A 26,596-nucleotide genomic window follows, 5' to 3' on the forward strand; every position below is an offset into this window, starting at 1 on the left:
CAACACAGTGCCAACATCTCCCTGTATTTTATTTATTTACTGGTTCAATCTAAAAAGTGATTAAATCCTGTACACTTCTGATATTGTGGGTTTTCTCTGACTGATTCCTATCATTATTTATATGATAATGCTTATCCCGTGACTGTAGTCCTAAATCAGAATTAGGGGGGGGGGTGTTTTCCCCTTATAGCAGGCATAGGCAAACTTGGCCCTCCAGATGTTTTGAGACTACAATTCCCATCATTCCTGACCACTGGTCCTTTTAGCTAGGGATGATGGGAGTTGTAGTCCCCAAACATCTGGAGGGCTGAGTTTGCCTATGCCTGCCTTATAGTAATCCAGATTCTTTTAAACAGACACACTTCCAGATTGTGCCATCTGTGCTGGTCCTGGTAGTTAATGTTTTCTGTGCAGGTTAATCAGGATGCTAGCATGACTTCACTGCTGTTCTTTTTTAGCTTGTGAGCATTGGATACCCACATAGTAATATTTTCGATGTCACTGACCTGCCTGGGAAGACCCTTAAATATTTACTGATACAGATGACTATCAACTTACGTGGAAGTTACATTCTGGGAGAAAACACATAAAGCCAATATCACGTATAGCCAAAACACATTGGTTCCAATGGCAGGTGGGATTGCCCAAAGTCTTTTTTCTTGGATGTCTGTCCCTTCTTCTGCATGCTTGACCTCTAAGCTGTGCCGGCCCAGAAACTATGGTGGTGTTGTTGTTTAGTCGTGTCCGACTCTTCGTGACCCCATGGACCAGACCACGCCAGGCATTCCTGTCTTCCACTGCCTCCCGCAGTTTGGTCAGACTCATGTTTGTAGCTTCGAGAACGCTGTCCAACCATCTTGTCCTCTGCCGTCCCCTTCTTCTTGTGCCCTCAATCTTTCCCAACATCAGGGTCTTTTCCAGGGAGTCTTCTCTTCTCATGAGGTGGCCAAAGTATTGGAGCCTCAGCTTCACGATCTGTCCTTCCAGTGAGCACTCAGGGCTGATTTCCTTAAGAATGGATACGTTTGATCTTCTTGCAGTCCATGGGACTCTCAAGAGTCTCCTCCAGCACCATAATTCAAAAGCATCAATTCTTCGGCGATCAGCCTTCTTGATGGTCCAGCTCTCACTTCCATACATCACTACTGGGAAAACCATGGCTTTAACTATACGGACCTTTGTTGGTAAGGTGATGTCTCTGCTTTTTAAGATGCTGTCTAGGTTTGCCTTCGCCTTTCTCCCAAGGAGCAGGCGTCTTTTAATTTCGTGACTGCTGTCACCATCTGCAGTGATCAGAAACTATGGTACTGTATTCTAAATCTGACCTTTCTAGATGAACCCCTTTAAAAGTGGAAAGAAAGGATTGCTAATTACAATTGTTCTGTGTATGTACAGTGGTACCTCCGGTTGCGAATGGGATCTGTTCCGAAGCTCCAGTTGCATCCCAAGGAATTCGCAACCAGAGGTGCTGCTTCTGCGCATGTGAGCGGCGAAACCTGGAAAAATACTTCCGGGTTTGCTGCGTACATATCCCGAAGGATACGTAACTGGAGGTGAACGCAAGTAGAGGTACCACTGTACTTGTCTTTCTACTTCAGTGTAGGCCTGGGCCTACACATCAGTATATCTACATCAGTATATCGCGCAGGACTGGTATCTGGTATGAGGGGCAAGCAGTGATGATGGCTTCACTCAGTGGTATATCGTGGGTGAAACTGTTGCCTCCTGAGTCCCTCTGCTACCAGCGCCCAGTGCACCAAGGGAGAAACAAGCTGCAGTCAGGCGCTGGAGGCAGAGGTACTCAGGAGCAGTGGCTGTTTCACCAGTGATATACCACTGAGTGAAACTGCCATTGCAGTCTTCCCTCATACTGCTGCAGAGGCAGAAACAAGCTGTATCAGTGAGGCTCTGATATAGCTTGTTTCTCTCTTGCTTCTTTAAACTGCTTGGCTGAGGAGTGTGCCACTGCCCTCGCCTCGGCCGAACAGTTTTACAGAGCCCCAGACCTGCCACTGGCTCGCAGCAGCAGGGTGGAGGCTCCGTTAAAGTGCTCCCCCTCTCCAGCTGAGGGAGCCCTGATCCTTCTCCTGCTCACATGCTTTTTAAGGATCTTCTTTGCAAAACAAATTGAGCAATAAAACAATTTTAAATAGTAAAGGGGAAGTACTTACGAAAATTCAGGAAATGTTGACAAGAATTGAACTTTGAATACAATTAGTAAGACATTGAGTGGAAGCAAGTAGAAAACAATGGTAGCAGTCCAAAAGGGAGGGGGGACCTCAGGATGTCACTGGGGAATATAGTATCTAAATAACTTTATTGTGCATGGGGTGGGGGGAGATGCTAAGCATTTGGATTTCTACACGTTGGCTGCTTGCAAGCTTTGAATTTAAGTGCCATAAGGATCTTCAAAAGTCAGACACATTGACTTCAGTGGGATTTCCCCACCTGATGTGTGCATAGGGTTGCATCCTAAATCATTACAAGATTGTAGGTTGATGATATTAGATTTGTAAACTTATCCTATTGCTTTTAATCTTGAGTTCCAACATAGCTGACAATTGGGATCCAAGTGCAGTGTCCAGTGAGCATTTTGTAGTGAGGAGTGTTCTTAAATAAGATTCAAGAGCATGTTTTCAGTTTAAACTAGTTACATAATAATCTGTCAAGCTTAATTGGGTTGTTAGCAGGCAAGTAAATCGAGGAAGCACATAAAATAAAGCTGTCAGTTTGGGAACCATTGTGAAGTGTTGAATTGGAGATGATCTGTCACCTGTTTTCTAGCTTGTGTTGTGCGGGGGGGGGGGGCATTTCCACAGAGCTTCATGCAGAGATTATGCTTACTCAGAAACGAAGGCTGCCTGTGTTCAAATAATAATATGTTAATAGTGGAAATCAAAGCAATAGCTGTTTGCTCCAGTTTTTATCTCCACACCTCCATGTTTGTGTATGTAAGTGATTTAAGAGTTACGCTTAAAATTTTTACTAAAGCATTAGTATGCACACTGCTTATTTCATTTAGAAGAGATGTTGGTTAAATTCAAATGATTCTCCAAACAGTTGATTTTGGAGGGCTAATAATGAACCGCTGATTCCTTCTCCCACTTCCTGGGTTCCTTTCACATAGCTGGCCATCACATCTTAATTGGGAAGGTGCTAATCTCTATAAACTGTTAATTTGGAAGGCCACTTCAAATCATGGTTTGAAGGTTAATGTAACCACAGTTTTGCTCATTTAGTATGTGACTTCATATTATACACAGCAAACACTTATGTCCTGGGGAGTCAGGACCAGGGATGTGGAATTGGAGAAGAGAGCCTCTCTCTCCCATTGTATGTCCTGATGCCCATGACCATGGTTTGAGGAATTAGTGATATCTGAACTGAACCACTAAGTAAAGATCTGATCTTTTGCAATAAGTCCCCCATCTCACCCTGACATTTTAGCTAGTTTTCTACTTGTAAGCACTAGAGCAAACTGCTCTCCATGGTAGGTTTTAATAGGGTTTGAAAATGGTACTTCATGTTTCTGTAATTGTAACTAGTCACTTGGAAAAAAGGAGGAAAACGTGTTGTTGTTTTTTAAAAAAGAATGTTGCTTTTTAAAAAGGCAACTAATAGGACTTATTATTTGTATTGGTTGCTGTAGAATTTCAACCTCATTATAAGGATCCATGATTCAAACATTAAAATTGTCAGTTAATAACTTACTGTTGAGCGCTGTCTGCATGTATTCTTGGCATAATGTTTTGTTGTTTTGGGGTGAAAAGTTGGAAGTGGAATTTTATCATTGTTAAGCTATGCTTGCCCAAACTAAACTTGCTGTAATGAGGCTGCTGTCATATACAGACTTTGAACGGCTGTTCAGATATTAACACACACTTACATGCCCATGATGAGATTGTAAGCGGTCCAGAAGCTGACATGATTCCTTCTCTCCACATGTCCCTAGGGAAATTTTTAGTTCATGTATCCAGGGTTGGAGGAGATTCTGCATAGAAATAATTGCATGATCTTAGGTGTGCTGGGGGATCTGGAGAGGAAGCTTATGGGGGGGGGGTAAAGCCACAGGGTAGGTGCTGATGTGTCCTCCTCTCTCTCTCTCTCTCTCTCTCTCTCTCTCACACACACACACGGATTCTAAATAACCTACCTACTTTCTTCCTTAAAAACTGACTTGGAAATTGATATTAATTTGACCTCTTTAACATGAGTATTCTTGTGTAAACCATAATGGACAACTTTTTGGATTGGGGCTGTACTTGGGTTGGATAAATAAATAAATAAATAAATTCTGGTGTTGCTGTGTAGGGTTTCAAAGGCAGTGTGGATAACCCATTTTGCATCTTCTTTAAAAGAGAGGCCGGTCTCCTCTTGTAATGGATATGCTCCTTCCCTTGCAGTCACAGCCTTCGTTTCCTGAATGTTAGGACTACAAAACCCTTGGAACGTGTTCTTTGCTTGAGCTATTACATTGAACCCTAAATGAGAGAACATGTTTGCTGTTTTATAGGGTTTAGGTTGGAATGATGCAACAGAGATTCCATTCTGAAACTGTTTTTAGTCTGCTGGATTTAAACATCGTGCTGTTGTAGTCTGATTTAAACATCGTGCTGTTGTAAGAGCTTCTGTTTTAAAATTAGTCCACAATGTGCCTAATTTTATAACTAGTTTTATAATTTCTTCCTTATAGGATATCACAGCAAATATTACTGATCATGCTATACTAGAATTTTATTCTAGACTTGTTCAGATAAAATACTTTTGCCTCTGACAATCCCTGATGGTTGTGAACTGCCTTGAGATCTGTGGGTGAAGGACAGTATACAAATTAAATAAAAAAATAACAGTAATAGTGCTCATTGAGGTAGTACATCTGTGTCTGGGGTGTATATCCATTCGGACAACAGATAGAGAGAGGCCTATCAGGGAGAAGACTTCTAGCATAGCATTCTTTGTGGCATTCTAGTTTTCTTTGTCTAGAAGCCGCTTTTTCCCATTGGAGAGCAGTCAGTCCTGTGAATCACCATCTGCATTCTGACAGCCCAGATGCAGGTTTACCACCTCTGGTGAGAATTAGGTCACTGTCCCTCATGTAAAATACTCTACAGCTTTCTTAATATCATCCTATCAGAAACTAAGAAAAGGCATCACATAGTCCCTGTTTGTGAGATCAGATTAAACTAGGCTGAATTATTTTATCTGTGACATTATCAAGCTGTCTCATTTTTGATCTCTTAATGGTTTTACAGCAAATCCTCTATCTATAATGGAATTAGTCCATTAATCTTACTGCTGAGCTTGAATGTTTTTTTCTTTCCCCCACTTGACTCCAGTGTATTTTTAGTGATTAGACCATAAAAATAATAAATTGTAATTGCACTTGTTTCTGGCTGTACAGAAAACGTGTGTGGGCACACATACACATGCTTTGTATGAATGATACCTATCAAACAATTAAGCAATTGTAGTTTTTTCAAAAACTACAATTTTGGTGACAGGGAAACATTCTAAGGTCTGGTCTCGGTTGTATACAATATTAACTTGCTACATGTAACTTCTTCATTGACTAAACTGAGGCACATGATAAACCATTTAAATATTTATCAAACTTCTTTTCTGTTTTCTTAGCCTTTGGGGTGTATTGTTATTAGCCTAAAAATATCTATTTAAAGCCTATTTTTTAAAAAATTAAGAAGCTAAATTCTAATGCAGGTTACAAAAGAAGTCATGGGCTGTGTAATAACCACCCTGATTCAGCATACCTATACTAACACATAGGATAAAACCCTTCTCTATATGCGGAGGGATCGCAGTAGGGCAGTGATTCCCAAACTCCACACATCTGCCCTGACCATAAGGCATAACAAATGCCCTGCCTTCCAGACTGTTGCAGGAAACAGGAAGTCTGTTTGTGCCTCATATAATCTCCATTTGGTGTGATGCCAACATATTGAGAGAAAAGGTTTGTGATATGCCCCATCAGGATCCCTCTGTACACAAGATCTCTTTTGCCCCCTGCATGGTGAAGAATTGTGCTCACAATATGCATGTGTTACATAGTTCACAATACATTGAGGATTTGTATAAGAACCAGCGTTGCTCATTTGAAAGAGAATTTTGACAAGGGTCTATGTTAAAATCATAGCTTTATCTGTTAAAATCGGGGTACTGCTGAAATGTAAAGCTTCCTGGTCTCCTGTGCTTCTTCCATGTGTGAAACTATCATAAGAGGAACAATAACCTAAGCAAAATCATGGTTTTCCTTAGAAAAATGCACTAGCTTACATGCCCTAGTTGTATTTATGTAAATAGGAAATCAGTGTTTTCATTCATATTATGAATATACCTTCATGCATGATAAGGGTTTTATATGTTCCTTGTACAGATTGTTTATACATCAGAACTTCCCTAAGATTGTTTCACATATTTTGTCATATATTCTGAAAACATTAAGTATAGGTTAGAGACAATATTGGCTGACTTGTACAATTCTGTCTTCCTGGATCTTAAAATAAATAAATATGGGGTGGTAACTAACTGCCATCTGCTTCATACAGAGAGATTGTGTTCTATAAATGTAGATAGCTAAAACTATGTAGACTGGCCTTTTGATTACTAGTGTAGTTATCAGTCTTGAGATAAATAAATGGATCCTTTTAATTGTAATAATAATTTGGGACATTGTTTTCAGGTTAATGGGTGCCACTTGGTTTTTTGATCATGGTGGGTACTGTTTTTCTACTGAGTGTGATGATTCTCATTTTTAAAATTTGGTATAGGTTTAACTATATTAACACATACATAGTCGAAATGTAACATTTCATGGTCTATGAACTTCCTTTTGATTTTATTTTGATATTTAAATGAATGCCTCTGAATCTTTTGGAGAAACCATTGCAGTAATAAAGTGGATGGCAAATTAGACTTTGTCGTTTTACCTATTCTCTGCCTTTAAATTTAAAATGTGTACCTAGGATGTTTGGTGAGTTTTCTAAATGATACTGGTTTTTAGAAATATAGGGTAGAATCTCCAGAATGTTAGGAGGTTCATAGAATCATGGAATTGTAAAGTTGATTTTTTCCGTTCAATATATATAAATGTAATAGAAATGAAAGGGAAGCAGGGATCCTGCTTTTTCAGATTCATAGTTTTGCCTAAGATTGTCATTTCTTTTTCTTTCCCAGAATGTTGGCTATGAAAGCTCAGGGAAGAAGTAGCAGGGAGAAAAACATTACCCAGTGGTAAGTTTAACCCTCTTCCCCATTGAATTAGATAAAAAAGTAATGTTTCAATCACATTGGTTTTTAAACTATTTTTTTTACTATTTTTTTAGCTTTGGATACCAATAAAATAATAGTGATATCTTTACTATATATATGCTTATAAAAGTAATCAGGAAATGAAGAAGAAACAATTTCGTTTTCAGAAACAATTTAGCTATTTAGTTTTGTAATTCAAATTTTAGCAATACTTCATTTTCAATTTATTATTATTATTCATTAAATTTCTATACCATCCTTCATCTGAAGATCACAGGATGGTTTGCAATATAAAAACACAAAAATGCATATGATGATGATGATGATTTATACCTCGCCCTCCCTGGCCAAGTCCGGGCTCAGGGCTGCTAACATGAGGTATAAAAACAATTGATTAAAATACAACTTAAAATGCAGCCTCATTTCAGTGGAAGCCCAGATCAAAAACTGTTTGGGGGGAGAAAATGTCAGATCTTCATCAAGGCCCAACTATCCAGACTGGTCCTACATGGGCCAGAAAAAAGCCAGGGAAGTCCCCAAATAGGGGTTCCATCACAGAAGGAAAAGGAAAGGGGGGAGGGGATCAGGCTGATTCCAAGCCAAAGGCCAGGCGGAACAACTCTGTCCTTCAGGCCCTGCGGAAAGAAATCAGATCCCGCAAGGCCCTGGTCTCATGAGACAGAGTGTTCCACCAGGCCAGTGTTGAAAAGGCCCTGGCCCTGGTTGAGGCTAATCTGACTTCCTTAGGGCCCAGGACCTCTAGAGTGTTGCTATTTATGGACCTTAAGGTCCTCCGCGGGGCATACCAGGAGAGGCGGTCCCGTAGGTACGAGGGTCCTAGGCCGCAAAGGGCTTTAAAGGTCAAAACCAGCACCTTAAACCTGACACTGTACTCCACCGGGAGCCAGTGCAGCTGGAAAAGCACTGGGTGAATGTGGTCCCGCGGCAAGGACCCCTTAAGGAGCCTCGCTGCGGCATTCTGCACCCGCTGGAGTTTCTGGGACAACTTCAAGAGCAGCCCTGTGTAGAGCAAGTTACAGTAGTCAAGCCTGGAGGTGACTGTCACATGGGTCACTGTGGCCAGATCAGGGCAGGAAAGGTAAGGGACCAACTGTTTGATACAGCGGAGATGGAAAAATGCCGCCTGTGCAGTAGCTGCAACCTGTGCCTCCGTGGAGAGGGAGGCGTCAAAGGTTACACCCAAATTCTTGACAGAAGGCACTGGCACAAGTTGAGCCCCGGCAAGAGATGGGAGTTGGCCCCATAACAAACAAACACACCCACACCCCAAGTTTAAAAGGCCATAGAATTGCTTAACCAGACAAAGGCCTGGAAGAAGAGAAATGTTCAAAAAGGTAATCCCTTAGCTGTGCCCTTTACCTCTTATTGTTCTATCAATCCAGCCATTAAACTTTAAACTGGAGCTAAGCCATGGTTTAGTTTAGATGCATTACATCTGAACCTGGGCTTGTGGTTTGTCTTGCTTCAGGCAAAGTATGTTTGTTTTTGGTTTACTGCTTGTTTGTCTGAGGCAGACAAACTATGAGTCTGAGTTTGGATATGGCTTAGCTCTGAGTAGTAGAAGAGAAGCAAAGCAGCCATGGTTAGTTAACTCAGGAAGTACTGACTTACAGCACACAGAGGGAGGGGTATAGGGTGGTGCCCTTATGGAACGGTTGTTCACAAGGCTTATGTATATAAACCATGATATACACATTTGAGTATTTACTCCCTTAATACCCTGATGCTTTGCAAGTTGAGTAAAGTTATAGTTGACTGCATGGCTGGATTCTACTCTAATGAAAGAGTAGAGTAGCATGAAGAGGTCACTATTTCTGCTGCGAGATAGTTTAATCTGAAGAACTGTATGGGTATGACCTTTTAAAAAAACCCAAAACCAGATTTGTGTAACTGTCAGCTTTCACAGTACTAATATTTATACAGTATTGCTTATTTATATACTACTTTTTAGTCCAAAGGCCTTTTCCTTTACATACCTTTTCTATCCTTTCTAAAGTATATGGCGGTATTTTGTGCAGCATCCTAAGTCTATTGCTATTTTTATAATGATTTGTTTCCTCTTTTTACAATAGTGCCTGAAAATGACAACAAAGCGGAACTTGTTTGTGCGGTTGGTGCCATGCCGCTGTTTGCGTGGAGAAGAAGAAACTGTCACTGCGCTGGATTACTCTCACTGCAGCTTGGAGCAGGTGCCGAAGGAGATTTTTACTTTCGAAAAGACATTGGAAGAACTCTATTTAGATGCTAATCAAATTGAAGAACTTCCAAAGGTATGTTATCTTCTAATTGTGTGAGTGAGTGAGAGAAGAATGATCACGCGCACATTTGTGCACAAGGACAGGGGATGGACTGCTAATCTTCTAGTTGCTTTATAACACCGATAGCCAGTATTGCTGAACATACTTCTCTGGTTCTGTGCAGGTCCGCACCAAAGTGAACCATGGTTAATATTAAAAGGCACCTGAATTTTGCAGCCTCATTTGCAGCCAGTGAATTTGGGGTCCATTTTTCTGATTATGGGGAGGAGGAGGAGCTTGCCTTTAGAAGTGGTAGCAGTAACTTGTTTGTGTTTGTGTTTTGTATAGTACTTATTGTGCTACAGATGCAGGTATTGGGAGTGGCAATAGCAGAACTCCCGTCTCAGTAGTCTGGATACCATTTACTTTTTCTCAAAACACCTCAAATGCAGTGTCATTCCTGAATATGTGTTTGTGTGTGGGAATGATGAGCCATAACTACAGCCACCATTCTGGGGAGATGGTAGCAGTTGTCACTTTTCTCTTCCACAATGCTCTGGAATGATACTGGGTTGTATTTCACTGATAACTTTTATGCAAAGTTGACACATTGAAATTAACATGACAAACTTGGGTTCATTAATTTCATTGGGTCTACTCTGAATAAAAGTGGAATACAACCCATAATGTCCAAGGTACTTGGGAAGAAAACTAGTGGTGTCAGACCACCAAGAGGGGCCCTATACACCTGTGGCAATGGGACAATAAAGCTTTTTTAAAAAGTTGCAGAGCCACTACTGAAGAAAAGTGTAAGCCATGAGGGAGGCAAATTTCACCACCACTCCTCAAAACAGCACAGTTGCTTTGTTACCATGTGGTAAGGCAGGGGACAACCAACTTTGACAGATGGGTGGGACCACCCACCTGTCAATCACCTGACATCGTTATGGCACTGACAGTGCTTTTTTAGAGAAGGTTGCTGTATCAGCTGTTCAGCAACCTCTTTTGAACTTTTATGGGTGGCATTCAGCTGATTGGTTCTGGGAGCACAGTTTCAGATAGGTACCTCCTTTAACTCTTTGCTGATGGGAAAATGCTGTTTAAAAATGAAACATTTTCTCCTCTGCAGAGGAAGTGGTTTAGATTTAAAGCACCAGAGGAAGCCCTTTGAAGCCAAACTGCTTCCTCAAACCCCTTTGGCTTCAACCATTACAAATATACTAGCATGTGATTTTAAGATGGGGGTGGGAATCTAATATCTGAGTCTCTAAACAAGATACCAATGTTTTGTTACTACCTCCAGCTAAAACTATATTTCATTAATATGTACAACTCATATCAGGTTAATAGCTATTTATTTTATCTGAATGCTTAAAAATTTTATGTTAGTAACTTACTACTTTACTGTTATTTATTACATAGTTCCTCACAATCATTGTGTGAGATGGGTTAGGTTGAATGATGGTGAGCAGCCCAAGTGAACTTCATGGCCAAGTGTAGATTTGAACCTTGGTCTCCCCATTCTAATCCAACTCTCACCACCATACTACTCTAGTTCTCAGATCTATCATTTTCCTCCAGTGGCCATAATTATCACAATATATAGGCTTACCCTCAATATATATATTGTAGTCCTCAGTGGTGGATTGCTTGTTTTGAATCAGTAGGATACACAAGGGGTTTAGCTACAAATCTGCTAGTCCCGTGTTTGAAGTTGCCTCTGCCATTAATTCATTAGGTGCCCTTGGGCAAACTGGTCTCTGTTCCATAATCAGTTTGGAGATAATCCCTGGCTTTCAAGGGTTCGTCTGTAAAGTGATCTGATGTACACAGTCCTTGATTCCAATCTCACTTTCATCTCATGAGATTATCTTCTCTCTGCTCATGATTTGACATCTTCATGAAACATGTCTTAAAGTCAGGGTTTGTGGGCTTTGAATTGCACGAAGTTTTCAAGGGATTCTAGGATCTACAACAGCTACAATGTTTACATTGTACTGGTTTTTTGCCTCTCATGGCTTCTAGCCATGTTTCCCTAAATACATTTAACTGTGGGATCAGTTTTGAATATTAACTATGAAGAGCTGTGGGTTTTTTGGGTAAACTGTAGTATGTTTTACACATGTGTTCACCAGAAAGGAGTGTTATGCTGTGTTATTAATTTGTTAACAATTTATTTTTTGCTTTAAAATACAGATTATCAGTATAGACAGATTAATACTTAATAAATAATAATTATGAAGTAAGTTTTTTTGCCAACAATTTTATAAGAATATATGTAGTGTCCTTTAAAACTCTTAATGTACAAGATTAGCTTTGGTTATTTGTTTGTGATTAATAGCTTCAAAATCATGAAACGTAAAATATTTCTTGCAGATTATTTTGAACACTGTATCATTTCTTTGACTCAGTAGCTGGGCTTTAAGAAGTTTAAACCTAGCATATTACAATAATATGCTCTCTTTTTTGGTCTTTGTCTCAATAGCAACTTTTTAACTGTCAGTCTCTGCACAAGTTGAGTTTGCCGGACAATGATCTAACAACATTGCCTGCATCCATAGCAAATCTCATTAACCTCAGGGAACTGGATGTCAGCAAGAATGGTGAGTTTTTTTGTTGAAACAATCAAAAGCACTGAAGAGCAAGGCTGTATCAGTGTATAAATTTCAGTTTTTTGATTGACCTGTAATAGTTGAGTTTCTGTAAAAAAAAAATATTGTTTGTCTCTAACATAGTTCTAAGTGAACATGATTCTCTCATTCTTCTCCCCTCACCCCACTCCGATCTGTTCTAAGCATTCCCACAAAGCTCTGGGGTAGATGTGGCAAGGGTTCAGGACCTGCACAGTGAGAAGAGAGCAGGGAAAGATCTGCTGCACAAGCGAAAATCCTTGTGCTGATGGACACAGGAGTTGAATTCCTTCCCATTCCTCTTAATTAACAATCTTGTGGTATTGTTATGTAGGGTTTTCCCTTTCTGTTGTTTGTATTCTCAGCCTTACTTCAAATGCCATGCTATACAGAGGCACAGTTGTGTAGCTAAACCAAATACCACTTTTGCTTCCTGTCAGTGCAGGGCAAAATCAAAATGCTCAAAAGTTGACCTGGTTTTTCGCTGGATGCTTGCAACTCCTATGTGACCTTTTCTTCACATCTCCTTAGGCTATTGATTTGAACTAAGAGCATTAAAACTTACTTTCTAGCTTGTAAAACATTGATTTCTGTCACTTGTTCATTCCCTAAAACTTTTTAACCATAGCTTCTAGCATGTTACTTAGTTTTTATCTATTGTTTTCAATGTGCTTTCTTATCAGTTACTGGATTTTTAAAATTGATTACTTTTGTGTCTTGTTTTCCCCCCCATTTATTCAGGATTGCTTACAACTGCCGTGAGCCACCATGAGGGTTTTTTTTTTTAAAAAAAACCTGAATGGTTGTATAGAATAAGTTAAAATAAATAATAGACTAAGGTGATTATAACCCCCCCATAAATCTCCCCCCTATAGGCTCCAGCATTCGACACATTTTAAAACTTGAAATATTCCTAGAATGCGCACACTTAAGCTTGGCCTCTGACAAGTCTGAAGTGAGAGGAATTTCATAGCTGTGAGGTAACTGTTGAAAAGTGGCTTGGTCTCTCAGCTTGGAATATATGTAGAATAATCAAGAAACCATACTTGGCAAATCAGAAGGATCACACTGGGACGTAGGCAGAGAATTGACCTGAATGGAGTGCCAGAATCAAAATAAGACCCCAATGCAGTCATTTTTAGACCAAGTTACCACTGCTGAAAATCAAAGGAAAGGCTTGAAAATGTGTGCTTAAATGTTTAAATGCTAAAACTAGAGAGAGTATTCAGGCAACACTTTATTTTCTGTTAGTGAAATAATTCAATAGAAGTGGTATTTTTTTCAGCAAACATACTGGTCTCTCTGATCTATTAATCAGCCTGTCCAGATCCTATTGCTTCAGATGTTTTATAGCTTTGGTCAGTGACAGTAACATTAGCATGTATACCTGTCCAATTAATGTAATACAGTTTGGGTTTGTTTGCTTCTGGTTTGTAGAAGTTCAGATTCTCCTTGATTTATCAGCAATTCATTCTGATCCTTCTACACACCTAGGGAAGTAATACATTATTGTGTACTATTTCAAATGTTAATAGAATAGCATTGGTGAGACAAGCGTCTTCTTCTTCTTCAGAAGATACATCCCTAAACTGCACTGGACTATAATAGGCAAATAGGAGGAAACTATAGTGGAGATTGCAATTTTGCATTTGATTGCTCTCTGTCAGACACCCAAGCTGAGTGATGGCTCAGGGCAGTCTGGCGGAGAACTCATTCCCACTCTTCCAAGCTTAGGGAAAACTGGCATAGAACTCAGTTGCTCCTTAAGAGCTTTTGCCATATGCCTGAGGCTGGTGGAGAAAAATAGTTAAAAGCCAAATCCAGAAACAAAAATACATTTTTTTAAAAAATTGCTACTCTTGTGTAATGCATATTGACAGCATTATGAGTTCTATTGGTAACTGGTGTATTTGAGGTGAACTAGTGCAAGCTTTTGATTAACTTGGCTAGTGTTGCAAATATCAAACAGCTTTGGTACTTCAATAGCAATGTGAGATAATATTTTAGCTGTTCAGATTTAATTAGCCCAGAATCTCAGGACTGAGCATGGTTTCCTCCCCCTCATCTCATTTTAGTGCAGCAGAAAACCAAAACAGTTAATTATTTATTTTTATTTAGAATATTATGGACCATTTTACACCATAGATGGTCACAAAATGGTTTACATAGCAATCAAATAATTAATCAAATAATAAGGGGTTTTAAACAAAAAGCACAGGTAAAATAATAGATTCCATAGACGTAATACATGGGTAGCCAAACTAAGGCCCAGGGGCCAAATCCGGCCCAATCGCCTTCTCAATCCGGCCTGCAGACGGTCCGGGAATCAGCGTGTTTTTACATGACTAGAATGTGTCCTTTTATTTAAAATGCATCTCTGGGTTATTTGTGTGGCCTGCCTGGTGTTTTTACATGAGTACAATGTGTGCTTTTATTTAAAATGCATCTCAGGGTTATTTGTAGGGCATAGGAATTTGTTCATGTTTTTTTTCTTCAAAATATAGTCTGGCCCCCCAAAAGGTCTGAGGGACAGTGGACCGGCCCCCTGCTGAAAAAGTTTGCTGACGTAATACAACTTAAAATGCCAGCTGGAATAGAATGGTTTTCCGAAGTATGGTTTACACTTGCCTTAAAAGCATGACCTAACAATGGTTTGTAAACTTGGTTTTCACGCAACAGCAAATCATATTTTTGACTGTTGAAACAAACCAGCTGAAGCTGCATTTTGCTGTGAAATTAGGACTCAAATTCAGGATCTCAGAGGGAGGGTGGGTGGGAAAAGTGAGTTTACAAACTTCATGCTCATTCTTGCAACACCAAGCCATAGTTTGGTATTGCTTGTGAAAAGCTGCAATGTGTGTGGAGAGAGTAAGTAAATAATTATAAATAATTGGAATCTGGCTTACTTTTCTGCTACCAGTCAATAGGAAGTAGCTATTGAATTAGCTGCCACTTGGTTTGCAGTCTCCACAGTCACCATTTTGTCCAGCTGGTATGGTGACAATTCACTTATATTCCTTTTCCTGTAGTTAAAACCAAACATGTGAACAACTATCAATCCCTTTCACTGTGTTCGGTGTAAGCTGCTATGAGTGCAGGGTGTTTCTTTTTCTGCTTTTAAATGTATCTCTTATTGAGATATTGCCTCCCTGCTGTCGCAAATATAAATATTTTGCATAAACTTGAGCTAGGAGACAGTCTTTTAAGCTCTGTTCCCTTCATGTTTTCTTGGAGAAGGCAATGCTTCTATTGGAATCTGGCCACATGCCTACTATTTTCTTAATTAAGTTTCATAAGTTTGTAAGACAAACTGTTCTGTTAACTTTGTGCAGCTGAGAACCTCAGGGTAATCTCTTATTGTGTAAATTGCCTTGAAGAAAATTTGTTCTTGCCATTTATAAATGGGTTGCCAACCTGGCTTAAGAGGAGCTGGCAAGCTGCTTTTTGCATGGCTTCCAGTTATTTCAAGGAGGAGACAGTCCATTGCCCCCTCACTTCTATCTATGTGCTTAGGATGAGAGGGATAATTAGAAAAAGAAAATCTACTGTCCCTTCACAGCTCAACACACAACTTCAGTTCTCAGGCACATTAAGACTATTCGGGGCTTGGAATAAGAGTGGATGAGACATAAAGCCTTGTGTGTGAATGCTGTATTACTGGAACATTGGCCTGAGGCTGTACATGGCATGTCTGAGCAGCAGCTGTTTAAGCCGGGTGACTATAAGCAGAAGGTATCTTTAAGAAAAGATGACCTATGGAAAAGATGGTTAAGTCATGACATTGCTATTCACACACACATTGAAAGCTGTATAAAGGAAAAGCAAATGGTCACAGTACTATATCAGTCTTGAGGATATAGGAAGTGGATTTCACCTGTGTAAATGTATTTATATATCTTAAGCTTATAAATTTTTACATGTCACAGGGAGGGGCCTTTTTGAAATGTAAGTTTAGCAAGCTGCTTGTGTTTCAAGCTCAGAGGTAGTTAAAACAGTCTCCCCTCCACACCCCTCAGAAAGTGAATGAGAGAAATTATCCATGCAGATGGTATTAAGGTTGTATCAGACAACTATGTACCTGAGAGTGCCGCAGGGAAGATACAGCACAGATTTTAAACTAACTTTGGATGTCAGGTTTTTTTGGAAAACGTACATACCTGGTTTAAATTGCTCACATTCTACTTGTCGTTTACTTCTATATTGCCCCCCTGAGGATCAGTGCACCTGTTACAATCTTATTGATTAACCTTGTGTAAATTGGATGCTTGCAGCTCGATACTGTAATAATATTGAAGATTGGGATAAGCTTCCTCCCATTTGCAGTAAAGGCTGGAGAGTGCTAAGAATGCTACTCTTTTGACTCTCAGTGTTTTTGCTCCCCTGCCAATTAGTGATAAGGAGAGAACCTACTCCACATTTGCACACTCACCTGGACAGGAGGAATTATTTGACGGAAGGGGTATAGGATAGCTGAGTAGGCACTTTCTTGTTTAGGTTGGTTCAGCTGATCCTCCTTGCTCTTCCTCTCAAAACTGCTTACCATAGATATAAAACACAACTTCAGTAAGCACAGTTTAAAACATTAAATTTAAAATTTCAAAAAAAAACCAAGATCAATTACTAAATAAGCTGACCAACACATTATTTAACCTAGTGCAGAAATCACATAAAAGTCCAAGAGCCCTCAATATTAAAACCCCAGATCTTCAAGCCAGCAGATTAAATGAACATGTAAACGTGAAGTGAATAGGATGCAGGAAGCACCTAATTTTCTTGGTCTCTTCTTGGTTGCCATTGCAATTCCCATTATTCTACAAATGAATATATGGTCTAAATTTAAAGTGTTAAGTATGCAGGTTTATAAAAGCTATTGAGAGCTCACAGAGACTTGTATGGTTTCTCTTATCTTCCTTTTTATATTTGATATTGAGTGTTTCAGTTTAATGCCTGAAAACTTTAGGTATCTGGCAAACCTCATTCCAAAATACAGTGGTACCTCAGGTTACATTCGCTTCAGGTTACATACGCTTCAGGTTAGAGACTCCGCTAACCCAGAAATAGTGCTTCAGGTTAAGAACTTTGCTTCAGGTTAAGAACAGTTTCAGGTTAAGTACGGACCTCCGGAACGAATTAAGTACTTAACCCGAGGTACCACTGTATGCCCCATTACCAGATAAGTATAACCAAGATTTATGCTGTTATCATCATCATTTTATTTGTATGCTGCCTTTCCATAGTTAAAGCCATGCTCATGGCAGCTTGCAACATGAAAAGATTTACATGATTACAAACATAGCAAAGTCGGTTATAAACAATAAATATAAAACATTAAAAATTACACAACCAAATTGAAGCAATTTCCACATAAATCATAATAAAATCTCTCTCTCTGTGTGATATAAACAGCAACAAAAAACCCACAACAACCCCCCTAAACAATACCACAGCCCAAGAGTCTGTTCAGCAGCCTCTGCTTTTGCAGCTGGAGTCAATAAGGCCTCATCCTCCCAGGCCAGGTGGGAAATGGCCAGCAAGGCAGGGAGCAGGTCTTCCAGGACTCACAGCCAAGATGATTCCTGTGCGTTCCTGTTTGTAATAAAAAGCTACCAGCTGAGATTTGGCATCATTTAATGTGTTTTAATACTGTTTTGAGACTTGGAAATTTGCAGTGTGTAATGTCTGCAACTTTACACAATGTATTCCCTCCTTTATGGGGTTAGGATCTTCAGACTGCCTTGGGAATTGGGTAGGAATTATTGTTATACTGCCTTAATTATTTTGGTATGTGCTGTAATTTTTGCCATATCTAACTTTCCTAAATTTATAAGAAACTTATTGAGTGTTATAGGAGAGCACAGTTCCACACCCTACCGCTTCTCTGTAGAGCATTGAATGAGAAAGACAGACCACCAGGATTGTAGCTCTGGCCTGCTGCCACTTTTGAATTTTCACTTAGATAGCTTTACTAGGCAAATGAATGGAGAGAAACTGGAGACAGCTTGCAGCCATGTCATGTAGAAGACTTAGAGGAAATTGCACAGATTATCTCACAGCTGTACAACCTTCACTTCTTCCCATCTCATATGTATCATGGGCATCAGTGACACATTTTCTCTGTAACATAGATAAAAGTTTGCTTAGTATAGTACAGTAGGTCATGGGCATACAATTTGGAGTTAAGCTATAAAGTGGCCTTGGGATAGTACCATGGCAATCTACTGCAAGAGCATTTAGACCCAAATTCATGCTATCCTAAATGTTAAAAATGAGATTGAAGCAATAAAATATTCCATAAAAGTGCCTTTCAAAAGATCGCATGCCTAGTATACCACCTACAATTAATATCCAGCTTTGATAATATGAAGACTACTTTGTTTCTCTGTTCTCTGTCTTACAAGGACTTTGTGCTGGAGTCTGACAATCCAAGTAACCTGTAGAATATTTCCAAAATGGGGTATTTGCCTTTTTGTCCCTGTAGCTATGGGGTCATCTAGAAAACCTACTCAGCATTGAGTGAGGCAGTTCTTTTTACACCTGAGAAACTCCTCCTGCTATCCCACCTTATCCACTGTGGACTTTCAGGAATGCATCATGTCTCTCTCTCACACACAGAGTTTTATGAACAGGCTGATAAAAAGTTATGGAGAACTCAAAAGCCTGCTTATGACTCTTAGACATTTTGGTTGGTTCTGGTAAAAATAGAACCATACTGTAGATTTTGGATTTGTAGCAAAAAATCAGCCATGATTAAGTTTATCATTATGTGTGCTGGGCCACAACATAAAGTTATTTACAACATGAATGTGTGCATGGAGGTTTTGGTAATATGCAGTAGAGAATTCCTGGGAATGTGCAGACCATTGTCCATAGAACACAATGGAAAATTCCCATGCCACATTTCATGGCTTTGGCTTATTTCTCATGTCTTTAAGAGTGCCTTGTTCCTTTTAATTGTGCTGCAATATATACATTATGTACACGTACATGCCTACAATATAGTCATTTAAATACAACACAGGTGGAGACAGCAGTGAAAACCTTTAAATAAGAGAGGTTCACCTATACTTCATGGGGCAAAGGTTCCATCCGGTACAGTTCTACCACCTTCTGGCTCTTTTAGACAAAAATACTTGAATAAATCCAATTGCGGATCTCCCATGTCAAGTCTGCTTTGGCTCATTAAACTGTATGGGGCAGGAAAATGTTTCTGATTACTTCCCGTCCTCTCCTGTGGGCATTCATAAATTAAATGCTGGACACGTATTGGATAGCTTGTCTAGCATCAGGAATGGCAGTGATGTAATTTAATAACACGTACACCATAGATATGTGGAAGTAGTATGGAAACATCATAAATAATATGCTAAGAAGAACTTTAGATTCAGAAGGTGCTATGGTTGTGCGTCAAAGATGTCCAAACATTACAAGATGGATGTATTCGTGAATAGTCTTCTTTTAAAGCTTCATGCTAAGCCAATACATGAAAACTCCAAATTTTTGTTGGAGCTTTATTAACTTGGGAACTTAAGAAATATAATTTCTTGAACATATTTCCATTTTTAGTGTGCAGGTAGCTATCCATTATGCACTTTGTTTAAATGAATGTTTTGTGGTGTGATGAAAAAATAATAGTTTCTCTCAAGCTGAGCACTGTGGCATTCAGATTTGTACTATTGTTGCCCTTTAGTCAGTTCTCATTAGATTTTTAAGGGCCAAAGTAGTATGTCTACCTCCTAAATCATTTCCCCTTGAATAACTGCTTCATTTCATTATCTCTGATTAACATGCTAAATGCTTATTTTAAAACATCACAAGAAGGATTGGTTTCTGTATTAATTATCATTGGCTCCAATAATACATAAGCAGACTAATGGTGCCTCAGAGATTATGTCTGACACTGTGTTCCTGTGCTCATTAAACTCCTTTTCCTTTCTGCTTTATGTATGTACATATTCTACAAATGTATAAACTACTTCACAGCCTGAGGCCATAAAAGCAGTGTACAACAAGATAACAAGATAAAACACAAACTCTTAAAAACAAAAAGCCATTCCTACAGATGTACAATTAATAATTCATAAACGAAATGTCAGACAACTGAATTCAATGTATAATGCAACTGCAACTGGTATCTCTAGGCATCAGCCATATCCCACTGAGGTCAACCTTAGGATAGTATAGCATCTAAGTAACAAGAAAATATGAATTCTACAACCTGCACAAGTTGTAGAAACCAATGAAATTTGCATTATTTAACTTAGTTATGATGTCATTTTTTGTATAATTTTGCTTCTGTTAGTCATGAGGAAGGGCAGAGCGCTCTAAAAAGGGTTGAAGCTTTGCTATTTGACGACCAGAAATTTTATTCAGTAGCAACTCTGGCTTCTGAGATTTTACCAGGCATTACCGCTCACTTTCAAGTCTAATTTACAATTTGTCAGAAGGCTGATTTTTTAAGATGAAAACCAAGACCACTAAAACCACATTCTGTTACTTTTCTATAGTTCCAAGGAACAGCAGCATGCAGGCATCCCTAATTAAAGCTAGTGAAGACCTTGATTCAGATGCTTTTGAAAATTCACTGAAATACATGAGGTCCATGCAAGCTGCTGTGCTTTTCACAATACAGTGGTACCTCCAGTTGCGAACGGGATCCATTCCGGAGGTCTGACCGCATCCCGAGGAATTCGCAACCAGAGGACCGCTTGTGCGCATGCGCTTGGCGCGTAGAACACTTATGCGCATGCGCACTTGGCGAAACCCAGAAAAATACTTCTGGGTTTGTTGCGTTCGCATCCCGAAGTTTACGTACCCAGAGGGATGTATAAGCGGAGGTACGACTGTAATAATTAGAGCGCATTACTCCAGAGCTTGAGCAGAAGCTCTGAAACTCTATTGGCTGTGAAACAGAAGTCATGTAGTTGTGCAAAGTAGCAGCATAATCTCAGAAAATTAAGTTGCCATTATTTTGGTTATTGCAGGTTTTTTCTTATGTGCATTTGTGCTGTCTACTTTTACAGGCATACAGGAGTTTCCAGAAAATATCAAAAACTGTAAAGTTTTGGCAATTGTTGAGGCCAGCGTAAACCCCATTTCAAAGTAAGTTGTTTTGTTGTTTAAATTATAGCATGTCCGTTGAGCAGTGAGTAGTGAACACAAAGTGTGTTTTGAAATGAGGCATATGATCTTGTGTTTGCTAATTTTTATGTGTTTAAATTTGTCTAGGCTTCCAGATGGATTTTCACAGTTGTTAAATCTAACACAGCTATATCTGAATGATGCTTTTCTTGAGTTTTTACCAGCCAATTTTGGCAGGTAAGTTTGAAAATGGGTTTTTGAAAATCAATACTTTGTTTTTAATTGTGTAGAACATAGTGTGTTGCATTGATCAGAAGAAGGCACGTTGTTGGTTAAGAGGCAAGATGTAAATTCCAAACCCTACCTTTCAAACAGAGTTATGTAGTAGTACTTTCAGAATGGATATGATGAGCTAGAATAATTGGTTTAAAGTCCCACTGATTGATGGAATTAGTCTTAGTAGAATGGAAATTGAAAGAATTCATCAGCTCCCATGTTCTTCAATCATTGGCCATACTGGCTTGGGCTGATGGGAATTGTAGTCCAGCAACAGCTGGAGGGGGCTCCATGGAGGCTATCCCTGATTAAAATATTATGTAGCTCTGCTGTCATCTTTGTTTTAATAAAAATGTAGGGGGAGGGACTCTAGTCAAAAGGTTTGAAAAAAGAAAACAGCAAAGTTGCACTCTCCAAGACCACTTCTGTGCAAGCTGTGCAACATTCATGAAACATTGACTGCAAAATGGCATCAGAGTGGTATTGGGATGAACTCTCTTTCTGTGCCCTTAGCCACCCGTTCTTGCTGCTGGGAACTGGGAATCCTTGCAGCTTTCAATTCTCCTTTCATTTAAAAGGATAGAATAGGCTGCCTAGTTACAGCATTTCAATCACAGCATTATGCTAGCTTTCATGGAGTTCATGTAGATCAGGCTTCCCCAACCTCGGCCCTCCAGATGTTTTGAGACGACAATTCCCATCATCCCTGGCCACTGGTCCTGCTAGCTAGGGATCATGGGAGTTGTAGGCCAAAAACATCTGGAGGGGCAAGGTTGGGGAAGCCTGATGTAGATGGCTAAGTCAGGAGGAACATCCACATCGTTTTCTAATACGTGCAAACTAGTACACAATAAAGCAATGCATTTTGCAAGGTAAAAACAACAGTACAATGATAAAAATGGCTGGTATATAGAGTTGAATTGCCATCTGAACATTGTTGCGAAAAAGACAAATACATTGATTTGCTGTATGGACATTCCCGTATTTTTCGCTCTATAAGACGTACCTTTTCCCTCCTAAAAAGTAAGGGGAAATGTGTGTTCTTCTTATGGAGCGAATGCAGGCTGCGCAGCTATCCCAGAAGCCAGAACAGCAAGAGGGATCGTGAAAGCAGTGATCCCTCTTGCTCTTCTGACTTTGCTTCGCTGGAGAGGCGCTGAGCAGCTTTCCCTCTCTGTGCAGCGCCTCTTCAGTGCTGAAGAAGCACTGCGCAGAGAGGGAAAGCTGCGCAGCGCCCCTTCAGCAAAGCGGGAGGAGAAACAGAGCCCCTTCCATTTCTCTTCCCGCATTGCTGGAGAGGTGCTGCGCAGAGAGGGAGAGAATATTTTTTTTCTTGTATACGGTATATACAAAACCAAGCCCTATTTGACACCAATTATGACTCAGCTACAGCATGGAGTTCAGTCTAGGTCATCACATTTATAGAAGGAGAGCCATAAATTTTAGAAAACTGACAACACCCCAAAAATAAATAAATCCAGAGACTGATAAGAGACATGTAACTTGAACAAAGTTTAAGAGAAAATTAAGATCAAAATTCACTTGTAGGACAGAAAATAATAATGTTTGGAAGTTTTACCAGATAAAATGTTTGGAAGTTTTGCCAGATGTGAAGTGGTTGCAGATTTATATTGCTTAGTGGAAGAAATTTTCTTACAGTATAATTAAACAATACCAAAAATTGTTTGGGATAATTGGAATCTCCTGCTTGTCTCTGTTAGAGACGGTTGTCAAAAGTATTCCAAAATAAGTAATTATTTTGTATAGCCTTGATATTACTTGCATTTGAATGATTCCTTCCTCTGCCCATGTTAGATCTAAGAATCACAATTCTCTGATGCAAGCAAAATATCTAGATATTAAAGATGTGTGCAGCCTGTATTTGAACCCAGTTTTTATTTGCAAATTAAATTTGCCCAATATCTGAATTCTTGTACTGGCTGTATAAACAAGCTTTATTTTATTTCAGATATGCATACTTTGCCTTTTAAATGGTAATCTTGAGTGTTTATTTTACAGATTAACTAAACTCCAGATTTTGGAGCTCAGAGAAAACCAGTTAAAAATGTTGCCAAAGTAAGTATATAGTGATATTTATGTTTATTTTGGTGTGAATAATATGTTTGAAGATGTATTGAGATTATAATACAGTGGTACCTCGGGTTACAAATGCTTCAGCTTACAGACTCCGCTAACACAGAAATAGTACCTTGGGTTAAGAACTTTGCTTCAGGATAAGAACAGAAATCGCACGGGGGATACGGGGTTTTAAACCCCTGAGCCTCTTGGGCTTGCTGATCAGAAGGTCGGCAGTTCAAATCCCTGTGTCGGGGTGAGCTCCCATTGTTCTGTCCCAGCTTCTGCCAACATAGCAGTTCGAAAGCACACCAGTGCAAGTAGATAAACAAGTACCACTGTGGTGGGAAGTAAAATGGTGTTTCTGTGTACTCTGCCACTCGTCATGGTCCTCCAAGCGCCAGTAGCAGTCTAGTCATGCTGGCCAGATGACCTGGAAAGCTGTCTGTGGACAAATGCCAGCTTCTTTGACCTGAAAAGCAAGATGAGTGCCACACCCCATAGTCGCCTTTGACTGGACTTAACTGTCCAGGGGTCCTTCAGCTTTACTTTACCTATTACCTATTATTTACCGTCTTTGTTCTTTTTATTTTTACAAATTTATTTGGACTCCAGTCCAAATAATTATCTATAAGATAACAATTGCATATAAACAACTTCTCTGTGTACATCCTGTGGGTTGCTAAATATGTTACAATTTCCTGTAGGGAGATCAATAAAGTTTGTACAGCTGTAATTTTTGAAGTTCATTGTGAATGGTTTTTACTGCCAGTAAGGCAGTTCCTGGTCTGAATTGCCTGAGGATCTCTATGTAGGAAAATGTAATACTTGAGGAAGCCATTAATCAGTTAGATTTTGGATCTAAAATCATGCCCTGTATATGCATATCTACATCACATGAAATTGAATGACGAATTTAGAGTTGAAAGAAAAGCAGCTGTTTTAGTAGCGAAACAGTATGATTTTAAAAATATTTACGCAAATTATTTCACCCCCTGTAATAATACAGCAACTTAAATGTGTTCTTGTTTTGCTTTCATAATGGTATGGCGCTTTCGCTCTCTCTCTCTTTTAATTCTTCTTGTCACAGCCTTCCTCTTAAGGAAGACATTCAGCACTGCTGTGCTTAACCAAACCATCTCAGAAAATTGACAATTCCCTTGATCCCTTCTCAGGAGCTATTTTTGCTGACGATTGCCAATGGGCACAGTAGGAGGTGGCCGGCCAAGATGCCCTCCTGGCATTCCTTTCCCCCTCATTTATGCCTTAACAGTAGTGTTGGGCACTGACTGGGGAGAGAAGCCTTTGTGCTGAGAGGTGGGTGATGAAGTGTGAGCAGCCTCCTCTTCGCCTGCCTGCCTCTTTCCCCCATTTTGAGGGCTGCCTCTTCTTTTGGGATTGGCAGCAAAGTTGGAAAGTACTGCTGGTCCCCAATAGGAAATTGTGTGCCCACCCTTAGCTGATATGTATGATGAACTTTATCAAAGGATATCTAGTACATAAGGAAGGGTTCTGTGAAATGGGCTATGAAAACAAAAGAAGCGAGATTCTAGCACCAGACAAATGAACCAGTAGATGAAATATGAGACTTAATGCTCACACTTCAGCGGAGAGCTGGCTAGAAAGCATTGCTCCATTGAACTCTTATCCTCTTGATGCTCTCTTGTTCTATTAGTTTCACTTGGCTATATTTATGCGGCGATTGGAAAAACATAACCTAAGGGTACCTTTTAAAACAAAATGTAGTCTTTGTAAATAAAACGGCTAAAGAGGGAATGCACACAAGATAAATACGTTTTGAGGAATGAATGTGGGGACATTAGAAAAAGCAAACCAACATTTAATTCCTTTATTCTTTAATAAGTTAACATTTGTGTTTGGATAGTTTTTTAACATGGGGTTATAGCATTCCTGCTTAGAGTCACAGAAGTGCAGAATTGGGAGGGAGCCCGAGGGTTGTCTAGTCCAACCCCCTGCAATTCAGGAATCCCACCTAAAGTATATACGACAGATGGCCATCCAACCTCTGCTTTAAAACTTCAAAGGAAGGAGACTCCACTACCTCCTGAAGGCAGGGGTGAATCTACTATGAAATAAATGTAGGTTAAGTTTCAGGGTCCCTAATCCTGGGGTGGCCCCAGAAGCTAGTCCACCTTGCTTTAAAAAAATTGGGTCTAGTTGACTCAATTTGAGTTGCACAACTCTGATTGATTAATTTTCTGCTGTATATATTTCAGTAGTCCCACTGTTTGAGAGTCAGTAGCACAGATTGTTGCTGGTTGCAAAGGGGCCCCCATAACAGTTGAAGCTTCAGGGTCCCAGAAATGTATGTCTGCCACTGCCTGAGGGAAACCATTTGTGATGTTAAGTTTTGGTCAGTGCTTTTTTCTAGAAAAATAGGTGCCGGTACTTACCAAGAAGTTGTTACAGTAAGTGCCACACTTTTTTTTAACAACAACAAAAAAGAGGTGCCAGTACTGCGTACCCTTGAGTATCCCCTGGGGGGGAAAGCACTGGTTTTGGTAATGAAATGGATAATGAGGGGAAAGAATGGCCATGTTCTGTGCAAAATGTAGAAGCTTGTGTGCTTTATTTGTTCTATTTATTTGACAAAAAAATTGCATAAAGCTGTTTACAACATGCTTCTAGCAGACTGCTGGGACTTCAGAAGAAAGAAGAAACCAGTCAAACTTGCTCCCCCTCCCTTTCTGTCACTTGGACCTCAAAAGGAAAAACAAATCTAGGTCTAAGCCATTGTCTTTGAGCTTGTTCTCAGCTTGTATAGGACATGCTGACTTGAATGTATCCAGTCTAAATAAAATGAAAGCGATTGAATTCTGCCCATTTTTAAGTTAGCTTGTGCCTGAATTAGAAAATGCATTTTTTTTTTGTATTTTGATACTTTATGGCATTCCTTAGTTTCCTGATTGTGGAATCTAGCTGCTGCTTCTGCAAAGAGCAGCAAATTATGCTGTGAAATAATTGGTTTATTAGTTAATTAAAACAGCTTAAATG

General features: G+C 39.5%; 1 protein-coding gene across 4 annotated transcripts in view; it reads left to right on the forward strand.

Moving 5' to 3' along the window:
• The window catches only part of ERBIN (erbb2 interacting protein), an 85,884-nt gene that overhangs the window by 22,936 nt on the left and 36,352 nt on the right, over nt 1-26,596 (forward strand). For all 4 annotated transcript variants that reach the window (XR_014539618.1, XR_014539619.1, XM_083576005.1 and 1 more), the window contains exons 2-7: nt 7,189-7,245; nt 9,357-9,554; nt 12,007-12,124; nt 21,172-21,250; nt 21,377-21,466; nt 23,525-23,581. Coding sequence is in view for 2 of the 4 variants with exons in the window: in XM_083576005.1 (XP_083432131.1) it covers nt 9,366-9,554; nt 12,007-12,124; nt 21,172-21,250; nt 21,377-21,466; nt 23,525-23,581 (533 nt within the window). In the remaining 2 variants the exon portion in view is untranslated. The remainder of the gene's footprint in view (nt 1-7,188; nt 7,246-9,356; nt 9,555-12,006; nt 12,125-21,171; nt 21,251-21,376; nt 21,467-23,524; nt 23,582-26,596) is intronic.

This window comes from Podarcis filfolensis, assembly GCF_964270895.1.
Source record: "Podarcis filfolensis genome assembly, chromosome: 11".
In the NCBI taxonomy this organism is placed as follows: domain Eukaryota; kingdom Metazoa; phylum Chordata; class Lepidosauria; order Squamata; family Lacertidae; genus Podarcis; species Podarcis filfolensis.